Below are 17,002 nucleotides of genomic sequence, written 5' to 3' on the forward strand. Positions count from 1 at the left end.
AAAGAGGGAACCTCAATTGAGAAAATGTTCCAGATTGGCAGACCTGTGGTACATTTGCTTAATTGATGATCGATGTGTCCTGGGTGCTGTAAGAATTCAGGCTGAGGCCGGGCGGTGGTGGCGCACACCTTTAATCCCAGCACTCGGGAGGCAGAGGCAGGCGGATCTCTGTGAGTTCGAGGCCAGCCTGGGCTACCAAGTGAGTTCCAGGAAAAGGCGCAAAGCTACACAGAGAAACCCTGTCTCGAAAAAACAAACAAACAAACAAACAAAAAAAAAAAAAAAGAATTCAGGCTGAGCAAGCCATGGGGAGCAAGCCAGTAAGGAACACTCCTCCATGGCCTCTGCATCAGCTACTGCCTCCAGGTTCCTGCCTTGAGTTCCCATCCTGACTTGCCTAGATGATGGACCTCAAGCTCTAAGATGAGATAAACCCTTTCCTCCCCAAGTTGCTTTTGGTCATGCTGTTTTCTCACAAACCCTTAGGTGATGTGGGAGCTTGACAGATTTTTGGACCCTGCACGCTGCCAGCAGCCTTGCTGTATATGGCTCAGAGCTGGAATCTGACCAGGCATATCCAGCAAACGACTACAGAACCCTCGCCTCTGGGTTGGCTGGCAGCGGCTCCTGTAGGCGCGGTTGCTGGTTTGAGTTTCCAGACTAAGCAAAGTGCCTTTCCCCAGATCACCACAAGAATACCAGACTGCTAGGCTAGGCCGCAGCCATCAGGGCAGGTGCACGCGGGATAGGCTGCCAGCAGCCGTTGACGCTGGTTCCCCAGGGGACGGGCGCCGACTGAAGTCCCAGGACCAGCCTGACACAGTCAGGCTTGGGATACACCATGAGTCCTGCATCCACCAGGCATGAGCTCAGCCGTGAGTCCATTCACCCTCCCAGCCGCACAACATCACAATCTGAACTCGGGGATGTTCCCTCACGCTCAGAGTCACTGGTGTCTATCACCTCTGTTGCCCCTCCCAAAAATACTCCACTGAGTGGCACATCATTCAGTAGGTCTACACGGTCAGTGCACAAAGAACAGAGTACCAGCAAATTACCACCAATGAAACCCAGCCAGAGCCAGAAGGCGCGGCTTGGCCATGTGTCTAAGAAAATTAAGATACGTGCATCGTTCAAAAGACGGGCTGAGGGCCGGGCTAAGGTCCCCAAAAGACTCAGAGACAGCTCAAAGAATTTTATCTTCTCATCTGCTGGAGTGTTGAAGGTCTTGAGGATGGTGAGCAGAAGCTGCCCAGCTGGATGGATGGGGGAGGGGGGCGGTGGCCTCCAGCACTGAGTGTAGAGTTTTTTACTCCCTTTCTTCCAACACTTTTTTTTTTTTTTTTTTTTTTTTGAGATAGAATATCACTAATATAGCCCTGTCTGGCCTGGAGCTCACTATGTCGACCAGGGTGGCCTTGAGCTCATAGAGATCTGCCTGCCTCTGCCTCCAGAATGCTGGAACTAAACGCTGGTGCCACCACCACCCCAGTACCACACAATTCTCAGTACTAAATTGGTAGGTTTTACCCCTCCTCCCTTTTCTTTTTTTAGGATTTCCTCTCACAAATAAAAGTAGAAAAGTACTGAGTAAATAGAAAGTTGTAAACCAGCAAGCGCGACTGATAAGGACTGCCATCTAAAAAACCTATTCAAGCCATACCCAACAGGCAGGAATCCAGGAAAAGGGAAAGAGGGAACAGAGACTTAAAATGAGAATGGGGAAATGTTCCTAAACATCACCGAAAGTGAAAGAACCTGCAGATGGGGGCATAAAACTTCTGGGGAGGAAAGTTTAATAATGACCCAAACAGACCCCAAAATCGAGAAATTCAAACAGAGCAACATATAAAAGCAGAGGGAATGCGAGGGGCCTGTAAGGTGGCTCAGTGTGTAAATGCTGCTATGACCAGTCCTGAAGGCCAGACTTCTATCCCCAGAACTCAGATGGTGGGAGGAGAGGACTAGCCCTGTAAATTCTCCTCTGACCTGCGCATGCCCCCTCTCCCCACCTATACACAAACATAAACAAGTGGTTTTTTTTTTTTTCATTATAAAAGTGAATCAGATCAGACATATTTAGGGTCAGCTCTTTCAGATCATGAGATATCATTTTGATGATGCTCTAGCTTTTTTAAGAAACAGACACTTTGGAATGATGTGTTTTTCTGAAGACTGAGTCCAAGGCCTTGCACTTGCCAGACACACTACCACTGAGCTATATCCCCACCCCTTCCTGAGCATCTGCTTTACCAAGTCAGTCTAACACTGACGTCAACACTTGTCAGGTTTAGAAGAAGAACACAAAAGAGAGATCTCTCAGCACCAAAGCAAAGATTGATGTTCAGGCCCAGGGTGCTTAGCAAGTGTGAGGTCCTGGGATGGATCCCAGAGTGGAACAAACTGTTACCATATTAACAAAAAATATCCATCTATATTTTTAAAACATATACCACAAAACACAAGGATGATTTGCTTTTAGGACTCTTAAAATAACCCACCATATTATAAGTGAAGGTTATGAGATTAAATCAAATAGTGTTTGAGAACATGTGAAAAACTTGAATGTTTGTTTCTGTTTCTCAGAAAGGAGGAAGAAGAAGAGAAGGGACCTATAAAATAAGAATAGAGATTTCATTGCCCTTATAAAACTAAACATCTTTACCCCAAATCAGCAAAGTCTTCACTTAAAATATCACAAGTATTCTTATTCAAATGAAGAAGAAAAGCAATGCCTACCAACATTAGTGGGGGCTTTTCTGGAATGACTAATCATAATTAAGGAAAAGAAAAAAATACTTGAAAAGAGGCAAAAATATTTCTTTCCACTGATATGATTATAAAATTTAAATCCACTGGGAGACTATATAGAACATTTAGCTGGGTAGCAATCAAATTAGTAGACTCAAAAACTTTCTATAAATAACTAAAATGTAAGAAGCCAAGCATAGTAATGCACTCCTTTAATCCCAGCATTTGGGAAGCAGAGGCAGGCAGATATCTGTAAGTTCGAGGCCAGTCTGGTCTACATAGTGAGTTCCAGGACAGCTAGAGCTACAGTGAAACCTTCTCTCAAAAACAAAATAAAATGAAAATGTTTCTCTTCACTACAGCCATCAGAAGGATCAATTTGGCTAAGAAGTAAGAACAAAAACCTGTAAGAAGAAAACTTTAAGACTTTATAGAGAGGGAAACACACTAAAATAACAATTCGTTGTTAGAAGTTAGATGAAATCCCAATTAAAACGTCAACAGGTTTAGTGTAGGGACACGACCAAGACAATCATGGTATCATCAACAGTCTGAAAATGAACACTGAGGGGCTGGGTCAAGCAGCAGTACAAACGATGAGCCACCCCACCTTTGGAAAAACACCCTAGAGGCTGGAGAAATGGCTCAGCAGTACTTGCTGCTGTAATTGGGCTGTGTTTCCAGTGCTCAGGTCAGGTGGATCACCATCCCCTTTAACTCCAGCTCCAAAGATCTGACACCCTCTCTGACCTCTATGGACACACACACACAATTTTTTTAAAAAAGTACTTTAAAATTGACAACTCAATGTGAGACAATAGACTCAAAAGAGACACAAGTATGTCTGAGAATTTATTATATGACAAAGATTGCATTTTTTCGATCATTGGGGGAAATCCTAGCATCTCCCAGTGAATGACTGATGTGATCAACTAGACAGAAAGAAAACCGAGGTTCTGTGTCACTATTTCTGTCAAAATCAACATAACTTAACCAATACATACTTGGGTTTCCTTCCAGAAATACAAACCAGTAGTAGTGATTTTTTTTTTTTCAGAAGACAGAGTAGCCCATGCCTTTAATTCCAGCACTCAGGAGGCAAAGACAGGTGGTTCTCCGTGAGTTTGAGGCCAGCCAGAGCTACATAGTGAGATCCTATCTGAAAAACAAAACAGAGAGAGACTAGGTTTGGATAGAGAAGAAGAAAGAAGTTTAAAAACTTTTCTGTGTTCAATCTTTATTTGCATTTATTATTTAACATCTAAAAATACTTTTAAATAGGGCTGGGAATGTAGCTCAGTAGTAGATGACTTGGCTAGCATGATGAAGATCCTGGGTTTGACCCCTGGCACTGAAAAATTAATTAGTTAATTAAAAATTGAAAAATGCAAGCTAGGAATGTAACTCAGCAGTAGCATGCTTACCTGGCATATGCCAGGCTCTGAGCTCAAGCCCCAGTACTAGAAACAAATAATTAATTTAAAACAATTAAAAATAAAATATTTGTGGAAAACACTACAGGCATGGCCTGGAAAGATGGCTCTGAACAAAATTGCCTGCTGCACAGGCCTGACCTCCTGGGTTCAGACCCTCAGAATCCATTCAGAAGCTGGATGAGGCAGGATGCAATCTGAAATCCCAGCATTCCTGCAGTGAGATGGGAAGCAGAGACAGGAGAATAGCCCTGAGTACACGACATGGCAGCAAACAGCAAGAAGCCCTGTCTCAAACATGGTGGAAAGTGAGGCCTGTTGCCTGAGATTGACCTCTGATTGCTACATGCATGCCATAACACTCATGCCCTCACACATAAACTTGTACACACACACACACCACACACACACACACACACACACACACACACACACACACACTTTTTTAAATACAGGCTACTGCAGTATAATCAAATTAAATGTAACAAATGCTGCCAGTTAATATGTGCTACTGATAAATAGCTACATGCATTGAACAAACCTGTTCTTTTCTTGCAGTGTCTTATTGCAGCATCAGTGGTTTGTTTCATCATTGGTGGCGCCCATGAGATGTTTGTAGCAATCACAATTCAGGAAACCTGCATCGTCCTATTTTTTATCATAGTATATTTGGTAACCCTTCAACACTTGCTGATCTGTATACAATGGCCTTTGCTTGTAAGTGTTCATTTTCATAATTCAAAGCTAAGCTTTGCTCATAACCCCAAGAGTAAGCTTGTCCTCATTTTCTTCCAGGGAAGACAAGAGATCTCTAGACAAGTGCATAGCAGAGCTATGACAGAGTATTGTCCTGTCCTGGGGAGAAACCACCCAAAACTCAGGAAGGTCCCTTGGACTCCTCTGTTTTCAGGGCAGTCTCCTGCTTTTAGCTGAGAGTGCAGCGTCCATCCCAAAGGGCTTGTGTGAATGAGCATGCGCCATATTTTCTCCTTGTCCTAATGAAGAGGAGAGATGCTTATAAAAGAGTGTATGTTTCTGCTTTTCAAATAGTGTCACCCAAGTAGATTTATAACCCACCCCAAACAAGAGTTGGCATAACAGAGTTATGGAATATTTATTTGTGTGGGTCTAGGAGCCATGATCTTAAAGGGTGGTGGTATCCAGGAAAGGATGCTATGTGGCTTTTTCCACATGTTTTTTACCATTGAGAATGCCAGAAGCTAGGCCTGGAGGACCCTAGCTCTCCAGCAGCCAAGTAGGTCCAGTCCCTTGCCTTGGGGCCTTCCTTACCAGATCTGTGACCTTTATATTTTTAGAAGGATGTTTGAAGGGGGTTAGATACGTCTTTGCTATATAGAAAAAGCTAGACTTGAACTCACAAGGTAACTTAGGCTGCCCTTAAAAATAGCACCCTCCGGCCTTAGCCTTCTGAGTACTGGGATTACAAGCATTTGCCATCAGACTCCTAAAACCTTGTAGCTTCATTTTCCCCATCTAGGAAATGCAGAAAGGAGGAAGAGTATGGAGGAGTCCCTGCCTCATAGGGTTTCTGTAACATTGGAATGTGTATAAAGATGGCATAGTACTTAGCACCAAGTACACACTCAACACATGGTATCCAGAAAAGAAAAACAAGCTGTCACGTCCCATAAGGTATTCGGATAGTTTTGGCCATTCTCTCTTACTGTGAACAATCCTGACATGGCTCCCATCTCTTCCACATCTCACTTCCTTTGTTTATGTGTGGAATTGAATCTAAGGCCTGTGCATGCCATGAAAGCGCTCTACCACTGAGCTGTATTTCTGTCTTTCAAGACTCATGTCTCCGAGTATTTTGCTAGCCTGTGTAAAAGTGCACTGCAAACATGCCTGGTGCCCATAGAAGCCAGAAGAGGGCGCCAGATCCCAGGGAACTGGAATTATAGTCAACTGTGAGCTACCACACCGTGAACCCAATCCAGGTCCTCTGCAGGCGCAGCAAATGCTGTTGACTGCTGAACCACCTCTCCAGCCCCTCACCTCTCTTTTATATTTTTTCTCATTTTAAGACGGGGTCTCGGCTTATTTCCCAGGCTAGCCTTGAACTTACTCTGTTGCCTAGGCAGGCCTTGAACTTGACATCTTTCTACGCAGCTGGAATTACAGGCCTGTGCTCCCAAGCCCAGCCTCAGTTCCTTAGAGTACATTATTTCTAACCTTAAAGTGGAGTGGGTTGCTGGTGAGCTGGATCTCAGATGTTCTCTTCAACTGTACGAGGCTTTTTTTTTTTTTAAAGAGACTGCTGAACAGTGTCTATACCACAGAGTAACAAGCCTCAGAACACTGACGAAACATGAGCTGCTATCATTGGCTGCACGTGAGCTGCTATCATTGGCCCTTAGTTTGGGGAGCTATTAACTACCAGAAGGTTTCTGGGGAGGGAAACTAAAATCTCTGCCCACGGCAATTTTCAAGGGAATATAAGGTAGGCATTTCTAAACACTTGCCACGCCCCACACGCCTTTTCTTATTTTGTTTCGTTTGATCCTGCCAAGCATCCAGGAGGGCTGTGACCATCTGCCACTCCCTCCTTAACAAATGAAACTACTGAAGTGAGACGATGAAGTTGCCCACAGCCATATTTGGTTTCACTGGAACTCAGACTTGAGGTCAGGCCTCTCTGACTCTAAAGCCCAGACTTCACAGGCTTTAGCATCTTGAGGCAGTTTCTCCAGCTTCGTTCAGCCCAAACCACCTGCCTGAAGCCACGTCTACGCCTTCCCCATGTTCTCTGGCTTCCTAGTGATTTTCTCAGAAGGTGAAGCCAGTACCGTGATGGGTGTATATAGGTGTGAGTGACTGAGTAGGAACTCATGAAACTTGGAGTGACTGCCATAAGATCTACTTGGGTACCAGGCCAAGGCTTTATTTTAAAAACCAACAACAACTCTTTCAAAGGATTTTAACTTTTTATTTTTAATGGTGTGTATGTGTGGTGGGGTGAGGTGGGTGCACAAGAGAATGAGTGAGTGCCGGTGGAGACCAGAACAGGGTGTTGGATCCCCTGGGGCTAAAGTTACAGGCCATGGTGAGCTGCCCGACATGGGTTCTGGAAGTTGAACTTGGGTCTTCTGCTGAGCCATCTCTCCAGCAGGAAAGATTTAAGAAGAAATAGAAGAAAAGCTAAAGAGAGCCATGAGACACCATGCCTCACGGAAAGGTACACAGGAAATATCCAGGAAGTAACCCAGTCAGGCTGGCTAGCAAGCAGTTCTTGGGCACATGCTGGCCATGAGAGAACCTCTGCTCACAGTGGTCACGGGAAGCTCAGGGCCAGCTCTTAAACTCCAGGCCTTTGATCAACTCCAGCACAGCCAGCTCTTCTAACCACAACCATCTGATGGGAAAATGCCCTCTTTTCTCTGAAGAAGGCTATGAGCACCACCCCCCACCCAGTAGGATTTAGAGCCCCTGTTCTTTTTTCCTGCTATTGTTCTCCAGGGCATGGGCCAGTGTCTGGCAGAGCATCAGGAATACACCTAATGAGTTCCTCAGAGCCTAATGGGGAAACTGGATGACTAAGGTTGTCCAGGTATTGGGATGTTCAAAGAACAAGTATACACATAACAAACCACTACACAGCTGGGCAGGTAGGGAACGACCTAACAGACTTGAAGTGTTTCTAACCCTTCAAAATAGGACCCAAATTCTTGTCTCTTATCCTCTCCCTTCCTTTCTAGTCTCCCCCTTTCGGGTCCCACAAGATGAAGGACATATGCCACTTTGGTGCAACTAGTTACCACTGGGTAGTAATGGGGAGCCCCTGGTCTGGCAGGAAATGTGCCATTTTAGTGAGGGCATTGGTGGCAGGGTGAAGACTCAACACGGTAACAGGTAGATGGACTAGTGGATGTGTTGGCATTTAAGTGGCAGGAGTCATGTGGGATCTATCACAAGACAGGTGGGGGAGCCCCAGAACTGGTTTGGCCTCTGCACAGTCTACAGGTACCCAGTGTGCATGGAGCTACTTCCTTCCAGCCTTTCTTTCCAGACAAAATTACTTGGTACAAAATGTATAGGGTGAAGGTAAGTGGTAATTTCTAATTTAAAGGCCCCTACAGGGATAGAGTTCTTTCACCTCCCGTTTTTTCTTCTTGTTTGACAATGGGCTGAGGGTGGAGCTAGGGATGTAGTTCAGTCAGGACAGATTTGCCTAGGACACCCAAGGTCCTTGGTTTGATTTCTAGCACTACATAAACTTGGTATGCTGGCATACAGCTGTCATCTCAGCACTCAGGAAGCAGGGAGATCAGAAGTTCAAATAACAAGTTCAAGGCTAGCCTCAGCTACATGAGTCTCTGACTAGGAATAGAAAAAAACAAATACTGAAGGTTAAGATTACCACCTATCAGGGACATAGAAAGGCTAATACCCTTTGCCCCCACCTGACTCCCCCCCCCACACACACACACACTCATGAGGTCAGCTTCAATGAAGACTATTTAAGTTTTTGGTGGGTTTTTGTTTGTTTGTTTGTTTGTTTGTTTTTGGTTTTGTTTTTTGTTTTGTTTTGTTTTGTGATGTATTTTTCCTGGGCCACCCTCTCTGATGAATAATGGAACCTGGACTTGGGATCTCAAAGTTCTAGTCAGCAGCTCCTTTGAAGTCTATGCTGGGGGCTCTATACCGAGAGGTATAAGCTCAGCTCTCAGCCTCTAGCAAATGTAGAATGTGCCTCTGTATCACATTCCCCACAGACAGCCTTTTTCTGTGCTGGGGACACGGTCTCCAGTCTGAGGGCTGTTGACTTCATCTAACATGTGCTCATGTCATCTGTCAATACACCCAAGGAAACCATGAATTCTAACTACTGTAAGGTCAGGGCTGTGGCACACATGTAATCCCGGTACTGGAGAAGCTCACACAGATGAAATGTGATTTCAAGGCCCACCTGGGCTACCTAGCTGTTTCAAATAAGCAAACAAAAACTTGCACTCTCCTGGATGAATAGCATGTATTTTCAACACTTCTATATATTACTAGTATGGTCAGAGCAGTTGAGTTCTGGCCAAGAAGAGACATTTTCCAGTAGAAATCACTCTTGTTGTTTTTGTTGTTGATGATGATGATGATTATTATTATTTTTGGTGTGGATGTGTGAGGACAGAGGTGCAGAGTTCAGAGGATGACTTTTGGAAATCCATTCTCTCTTTCCATCATGGGTTAAAGAATCAAACCTATGCTGTCAGGCTTGAGAAGCAAGGGCTGTAACCCACTGAGCCATCTCTCCTGGCCTTTATTTTTATGGTAGGCACTCCCTGTGTAGCCCAGGCTAGTCTCAAGCTTAAGTTCCTCCTTCAGCCTCCTGAGTGCTATGATTACAGGTGTGCACAGACACCTGGCTTAGAAAGAGCTCTTTCTACATAATAAACACACTTTAACCTGAAACTCTAGAGAGATGATGATTCGGAAAGTACCAGAGCATCTGTACATGCTCGGGTGTAGCCATGTGAGAAGGTCCCCTTAACTTTCTTTTCAAGTTAATGAATTTTTTCTAATATTCAGAAAATTTCAAACTAAGCATTCAATCTTTTCATTGTTGTTGTTTCTTTGTTTGTTTTTTGAGACAGGGTCTCACTATGTTGTCTTGGCTGTCCTGGAACTCCCTATATAGACCAGGTTGTCTTCAAACTCACGCAGATCAGCCAGCCTCTGCCTCCCCAGTGCTGGGATTAAAAGTGTGAGCCACTCACTATGCCTAGCAGCATGCAATCCTAAAAGGCATAGTTTTCTTTTTTTCCCTTGATTTCTTTGAGACAGGGTCTCATGTATGTAGTTCAGGCTAGCCTTGAGCTTACTATATAGTCAAGAATGACTCCTGATCCTTTTAGCCCACCTCCTGCATGCTGGGATTGCAGGTGCACATCACTATGCCCAGCAATTAAAAGTACATTTTTTTTTTTGCTAACTATAATTTTAGTTTTTGACATCTTGAAATTATTGGGGAGCTTTGTGGCAAATGATAGTCAAGTAGGACATTCATCTTACTTTAGTGAGAGGATGGCATCTGAGTCTTTGGGGTATTTAGAAGAAAGAATGAGTAGGGATGGCATTCCTAGGGAAGGCAGAGGGCCCTCTATGCACAGCCAAGTGCAATGGCAACTTCAGCCCAGCCATGCAGGATGACATTTCTCACAATGTCCAGAAGAGGCAGACAGGAAAGTCTATACTTATGTCAAAAGGAAGGGGAGAGAAGAATAAAAATAAAAAGGGAAGAAAGAAAAGAAGGGAAGGAATGGATAAGAGAAAGAAGATGACCGTGGACTTCACAATGCTGAGGGTCCTAGCCACTTCCTGGATGAACAACCCTGCAGCAAGGTACCACAAACTGGGAACAGTAAGAGTCTTTTGTGAGAACTGAGTAATTCCTCGTATTATTACCCTGGCCCAGTACATGGCACACAGTAAGTGCTCAATAAATGTGAGCTAGCACAGAATGATGTAGAGGGCAAAGCACAGCTCCCAGAGATGACAGATCAGGAGCTGATTCCACTGTCATGAGGAGCCTGAGCCAAGCACAGTGAGCAGTAGTCTAATGAGCTAAAATTGTGACTGAGTGCCAAAGATTAGCTAGATCTATTCATTAGTATATTGTTATCAATGTGCTTTGGTCCAAATTCTCAATGAAGCACAGTGAGCAGTAGTCTAATGAGCTATAATTGTGACTGAGTGCCAAAGATTAGCTAGATCTATTCATTAGTATATTGTTATCAATGTGCTTTGGTCCAAATTCTCAATGACCTAGAATCATACCTAGCTCATTTTGGCTTTTAAAAGTTAACATTGTTTTCATTTTGTTGGGTTGTTTTTGAGGCAGAGTCTCACTCTGCAGCCCAGGCTGGCCTTGAACATGAAGTGATCCTCCTACCTCAGCTTCCTGAGTTCTTTATACTGTGTCTCAAATTCTCATTCACATCTTTGAGTGTTTTACACAATCATCAAGTACAAAGTTTCCCACTAAGCTTTGGACTCCTGTCTAGCCTCAGCCTGCCTCCCCTCTGCAGGCACCTCTCTTTGAGCCAGCAGAATCCAGCTCAGTCTTATACCTCAGCAGTCTTGCGCTATGGCCTCATGCCAATGTTGACCAATAGTAAAGACATCAGTGCCTTTTCCAGAGATAGGTGACATGACTGGACTCTGGGCTCACCAATCATAACATGAAGAACATGCAGAGTTTGCAGTAAGTTCATTCTCTGTACATTCACAAAGCAGATATCACAAGTCTACATCTTATGCACTGCCTGTACTTACCAGAGGCACAGTATGTAATGTTTCGGATTCAGTGTTCCATTTAACCCTTGGATCAACGTCATCAATCCCAATCATCATCCCCACATAAAAAAATTAGTAGGCTGGCAGAGGGGTGCTAAAAAAAATTTAAAAATTAAAAAAAAAAAAGATCCCAGGTCCCACATCCAAAAATTGGCAGCCAAAGACCTGAGTCACAAAAACACTGTGAGCTTATTTGTTCACATGGGATTGTGAACTCAGAAGCCTTCCGTAGATAATGATGGAAATGGATGCTGCACTTGCAGCCTAAGGTGATAGATAGCTCCTTATTTCTTTCCTGTTCATGCTCCTGATGAGAGTCAATAATGAGTTCAGTACTATGAGTTCAGTACTGACTCCTCTCCTTAGCAGTTGTTCAATCGTAAAAAACGTAATAAACTTCCCCAAGATGGCTATTGCATTCTCTGTAGAAACACACAGCATAGCAATTCTTTTGAGGGCTGCTTTGTGATAGTTAAACGAAGTAGTCTGGGAATTGCTTGGCACTTGAAGGGAGCCATTAAGGTCATCATGGTTTCTTACACTGAATGGTCAGGCTTCTTTCTACATACAGGCTCATATCCCAGACAGGCTGCCACCACCATTTAAGCCATTAAGAATGTGGTGAGGAGATAGTTCATTTGGTAAAGTGATAGGCTTGCAAGCTTGAGGACCTGAGTTCAATCCCAGAACACATGTTAAAAAACAAACAAAAAAACAGACGAGCTTGTTAGCACTGGGGAGACAGACACAGGAAGATCCCTGGGAGCTCTCTGGCCAGATGGCATAGCCTACTTGAAAAAGTGAGGCCTAGGGAAATGGCTCAGAGGGTACCTGTCACCAATCCTGATGACCTGAGTTCAATACCTGGGGTTCACATGGTAGAAAGAGAAAAACAACTCCCAAACATTGTCCTCTGACCTCAATATACATGCATATCATGTGCATCCCTCCTCCACCACACACACATACAATGAGTAAAGTGTAACTAAAGTTACAAAACATAAGGTGGACAGCTCCTGAGGAATAACACCCAAGTTTGACACACAGACTTAAAGTCCTCCAATTATATACCTGGTCAAATCATTGTTTTTTACCATAGACCCTGTCCACACACTGGTCCCACTGACTCCATCATCACTCTACCATCAAAGTGTAGTGTCCCACTCTAAGAGAAACCCTTCCTATCCATGCTCACTCTTCCAGTACACAAAGAGGCAGGCTGGCCTGTAGTTGAAGAGCCTATAACCAAAACGCAGAACAAAGGACATAAGAACTGAAAGATAAGCCAGGCAGTGGTGGCACACGCCTTTAAACCCAGCACTTGGGAGGCAGAGACAGGCAGATCTCTGTGAGTTAGAGGCCAGTCTATTCTACAGAGAAAGACCCAGGACAGGCACCAAAACTACACAGAGAAACCTTGTCTTGAGAAACCAAAACAAAACCCAGAACTTGAAGATATATCAGGCTGATTTAATTCTGGCCTTGTCTCAGACAAGAGCAAACAACACAGCCATTCACTTCAGAAAATCAAGTCTGCTCTTCAGATGGGTTTAGGTGTTCTCAGGATACATGGGCTCACAAAATAATAAATATAACCTAACTTCTAGAGCATTAAATTTACCTATGGATATAGGAATATATTGAATGAATGAACTACTAATATAAAATTTATCCACAAACCCATATATTTACATATATTAAAATAAATAAGTTATGGGATAAAATGAAGAATCCACATTAAAATATAAAACTTCAAAAAAAGTCATGTTATGGAAGGCTAATTTTGGCCAGTCCTAGACCAAAGAATCTAGAATTGCTGTACCTTTAAGAAAAGCCATGGAAGGGGATTGAGAGATGGCTCCAAGGTTAAGACTCCACAGAGTACTCAAGCTCAGTTCCCAGCACCCACATAAGACAGCTCTCTGTGTGTGTGTCTGTCTGTCGTGTGTGTGTGTGTGTACACACATATATATAAAGAAAAGCCAATAGAAATGTTAACGTCCTTAATGATGTTCTAATGAAATCAAACCTATTTCTACAAAGTCCTATACAAGACCTTAAAATCACATAGACTCAAATCTCTGAAAACCATAATTATACCCCTGAAGGTCCCTGTCAATCAAAGAGAAAGTGTTTAAAAGGTATCCACTCTTAGATGGGTAACTGACCTGTTTGAATATTTGGAAATTACATTCTCATTTACAGTTGACCAATTTCAACTCTGCATTGCAGGATCTTATCAACAGTATCATTTCAACTGTGTTCCTTGGAGTAGTTGCCATACTAACATTGCAAGAAAAAGAAAGAAGGCACTGGTCCTTTGCTGGAGGGGTAAGTAGAGGCCTCTATGAATCTATTTAAGAACAGGGTCTGGGGTCAGTGAGATAGACGGCTCAGAGGTTAAAGACATGTACCACCCAGTCTAACAATCTACAATATATCCCCAAGTCACACACAAGTGCATATACATACACAGACAAATACAGTCATACAAACGTTTTAAATTGAAAATAATATACCCAGTAGTGGTGGCGAACACCTTTAATTTTAGCACCAAGGAGGCAGAGGTAGGAGGATCTCTGTGAGTTTGAGGCCAGTATGGTCTACAGAGCAAGTTCCAGGAGAGCAAATGTTGCAAAGAGAAACCCTGTCTTGAAAAATAAAACAAATATAAATAGACTATATCAGGACCCTGAAAAAGGAAGGCCATCATGGTGTCATTAACAGGATAGAGAAGACTTATTTTTAATTTCATGTGGGGGGGGGCTGTATGTAGGTATGTGTACACACATGCAAGTAAGAGTGGAGATCAAGAAAGGACTTTGGATCTGCTGGAACTAGAGTTACAGACAGCTGTGAGCCTCCACATGGGGCCTGGGAACCAAACCCGGGTCCTCTACAAGGGCAGCAAGAGCTCTTAACCACTGAGCCATCTCTCCAGACCCCCTTCTCTTTCTTGTAATGACATCTTCAAATGATGTCAAGTTGCTAAAACCTAAATCTCACAAAACATATTCTCCAAATAAGTTTTTGAGTCTACAGAATAACTTTTGCAAACCATATACACTACATATAAAATACTGAAAGAAAAACATCTTATAAATAGGAGTCTTGGTTATCATTCTATTGCTGTGAAGAGAGACTCCATGGCCAAGGAGACTTATAAAAGAAAGCATTTAATTGGGGTCTGGCTTACAGTTTCAGAGGATGAGTCCATGACTATCATGGTTTGGAGCATGGCGGTAGGTAGAAGCATTGTGCTGGAGCAGTAGCTGAGAGATGACATCTGATCCACAGGCAGCAGGAAAAGAATAAGATTAGGCCTGACTTGGACTCTTGAAACCTCAAAGCCCACCCATAAGGACACACCTCTTCAAACAAGGAAATGCCTCCTAATCCTTTTTAAACAGTTCACCAACTGGGAACCAAACATTCAAATACATGACCCTGTAGAGGCCCTTCTTATGCAAACCACCACACTATCAGGTTGGTTTTTATTGGTTACAGAATTATATTAAACACAGATATAAAGTGGGGGGGCTTTTAGAATTGGGTAACTCTGCTTGTCCAAGGAGGAAGGGATCCTGCCTATGGTGAAGTACCTAGTGTGTGCCCAGCACAGTCTAGGCACTTCCTTTGTCTTAGACCTTTATAAATAAGGTCTCCAATCCAGGTCAGTCTCTAACTTGCTCTGTGGTTGAGAATAAACTTGAACTTCTGATTATCCTGCTTCTACACAAACCCTATTCCCCTGAAGGATTATAGGTATGCACCACCATGCTTGGTTTATGCAGTGCTGGGGATCAAACCCAGGGCCTTGTGCATGCCTGGCCAACACTATGCCAACAGCACCACTTCCCTGACCCCTGACTTCTTTAAATTTTCAGGTTTACAGACACCTGGGTATGTCCTTAGACTGAGATTAAATACTTTGTCCTGGGTCACAAAACTTAGATAAACTGAGCCTAAATCCATATCAAATGGAAGAATATAAGAAATAGCAAATCAAATGTTTAAAAAAAGAAACAGGAAGAGTAAGGAAATGGAACTGGGACTAGGTTCAATAATGTGGACAGAAATTAACCAAGAAAAGAAAACAGTTTAGAACAGGGTGATATCTCAGTGGTACTTGCTGCTAAGCATGATGGCCCGAGTTGAAGTCCTGGAAGCCACATAATGGAAGGAGAAAGCTGACTCCTACCTATTATCTCTAACCTCCACACACATGCTGTGACATGTACAGGCCTACACACACACACACACACACACACACACACACACACACACACCAAAGAAAGAAAGGTAGAAACTTTTAAAAAGCATTTAAATTCTTTAAGTTCATTTCATAAATTGGAGAACATTTGTTAACGCCACTGCGTTGTGCCAAGCTAGAATTGGGCACTGGAAACAAAGCCCTCACCACTGAGAAACTCACACAGGGCTGCAACAAGGCCTACTAAGAATCTGTCATCAGGTAGCCCACAAAGAGAAACATCCAGGGCTGGAATACCTGGTGCTACCATCCCTGGTACCAATCTGGCAACTCATCAATTGAGCTGTGTACTGCCATGGTCCCCCACACCCCCTCCTTCGTTTCTTCTTGCCTGTACTGGCATCAGCCCACCTCCATGTCTTCCTGCCTTATCCAGGTTCACTCTCCCTTCATCTCATAGTAACTGCAGGTGCATTTTCTGAATCTCAAACCTGTCCCCTCCTCAGAGAGCTCCAGACCGTTCACCACTCAGGCTCAACTCTGCAAGCACTCAACTCAGAACCTCCAAGGTCATTATCTAATGCACTGGCTTTCAACCTACTTAGTGCTGCAACTCTTTAACACAGTTCCTCATGTTGTGCTGACACCAACCCTACAATCATTTCCAATGCTACTTTGTAACTGTAATTAAGCTATTGTTAGGAATCATATGTAAATATCTGTGTTTTCCACTCGTCTTAGGCGACCCCTGTGAAAGGGTCACTAAGTCCAAGGGGTCACAACCCACATGTTGGGAACTACTGTCATAGTAGCAAGTCATAGGATCAGGCCACTGTGGGCAGCAAACTCCAATGTTTCCCTTTCTCTTGGAAAGACAAACCGGACCTACAGTAGCCAGGAGGGACTGTTGCAGCTCTTGACCTCCTCAGATAGGAACAGGAATGAGAGATGGACACTGTGCTAGTTGTAAAGTAATCTGACCATTACTTCCCACCTGTCTTATATCTGACAGATCCTGTGCCTCTCAGCAGCAATCTTGTGTTTCATCGATGCATTATTGGTCATCAAGAACATGAATAACATGGAAAAAAGTCCTGGGAATGTAAACTAAGCCTTCACCGCCCCACTGAGTCAGAAGCTATGCTGAAGTCACCCAGCCCTTCCCAGCATTTAGCAGGGACTCCACGTATAATCACTCCCTCCAGGCCGTCATGAGCTCCCAAGCCCACGTGTGTGTGAGACCATAAAGACAGGGCTGTTAAGTCGGCAACACTTCTGCTTCCTCGTGTGGCCT

General features: G+C 43.6%; 1 protein-coding gene across 3 annotated transcripts; it reads left to right on the forward strand.

Moving 5' to 3' along the window:
- The first annotated feature begins 725 nt into the window (after positions 1-725).
- Cmtm1 (CKLF like MARVEL transmembrane domain containing 1) lies at positions 726-16,980 on the forward strand. 3 transcript variants are annotated; one of them, XM_028884356.2, is made up of 4 exons: positions 726-1,237; positions 4,743-4,901; positions 13,728-13,826; positions 16,721-16,980. In XM_028884356.2, the coding sequence occupies exons 1-4, from the start codon at positions 842-844 to the stop codon at positions 16,817-16,819; spliced, it is 753 nt and encodes a 250-aa protein (XP_028740189.2). In that variant the 5' UTR covers positions 726-841; the 3' UTR covers positions 16,820-16,980. The 3 variants fall into 3 exon arrangements, with proteins under 3 accessions (XP_028740189.2, XP_037062062.1, XP_037062063.1); XM_037206168.1 differs by having other exon boundaries at positions 739-875; XM_037206167.1 differs by lacking the exon at positions 4,743-4,901.
- Positions 16,981-17,002: the final 22 nt, after the last annotated feature.

This window comes from Peromyscus leucopus, chromosome 5 (genome assembly GCF_004664715.2).
Source record: "Peromyscus leucopus breed LL Stock chromosome 5, UCI_PerLeu_2.1, whole genome shotgun sequence".
NCBI lineage: Eukaryota > Metazoa > Chordata > Mammalia > Rodentia > Cricetidae > Peromyscus > Peromyscus leucopus.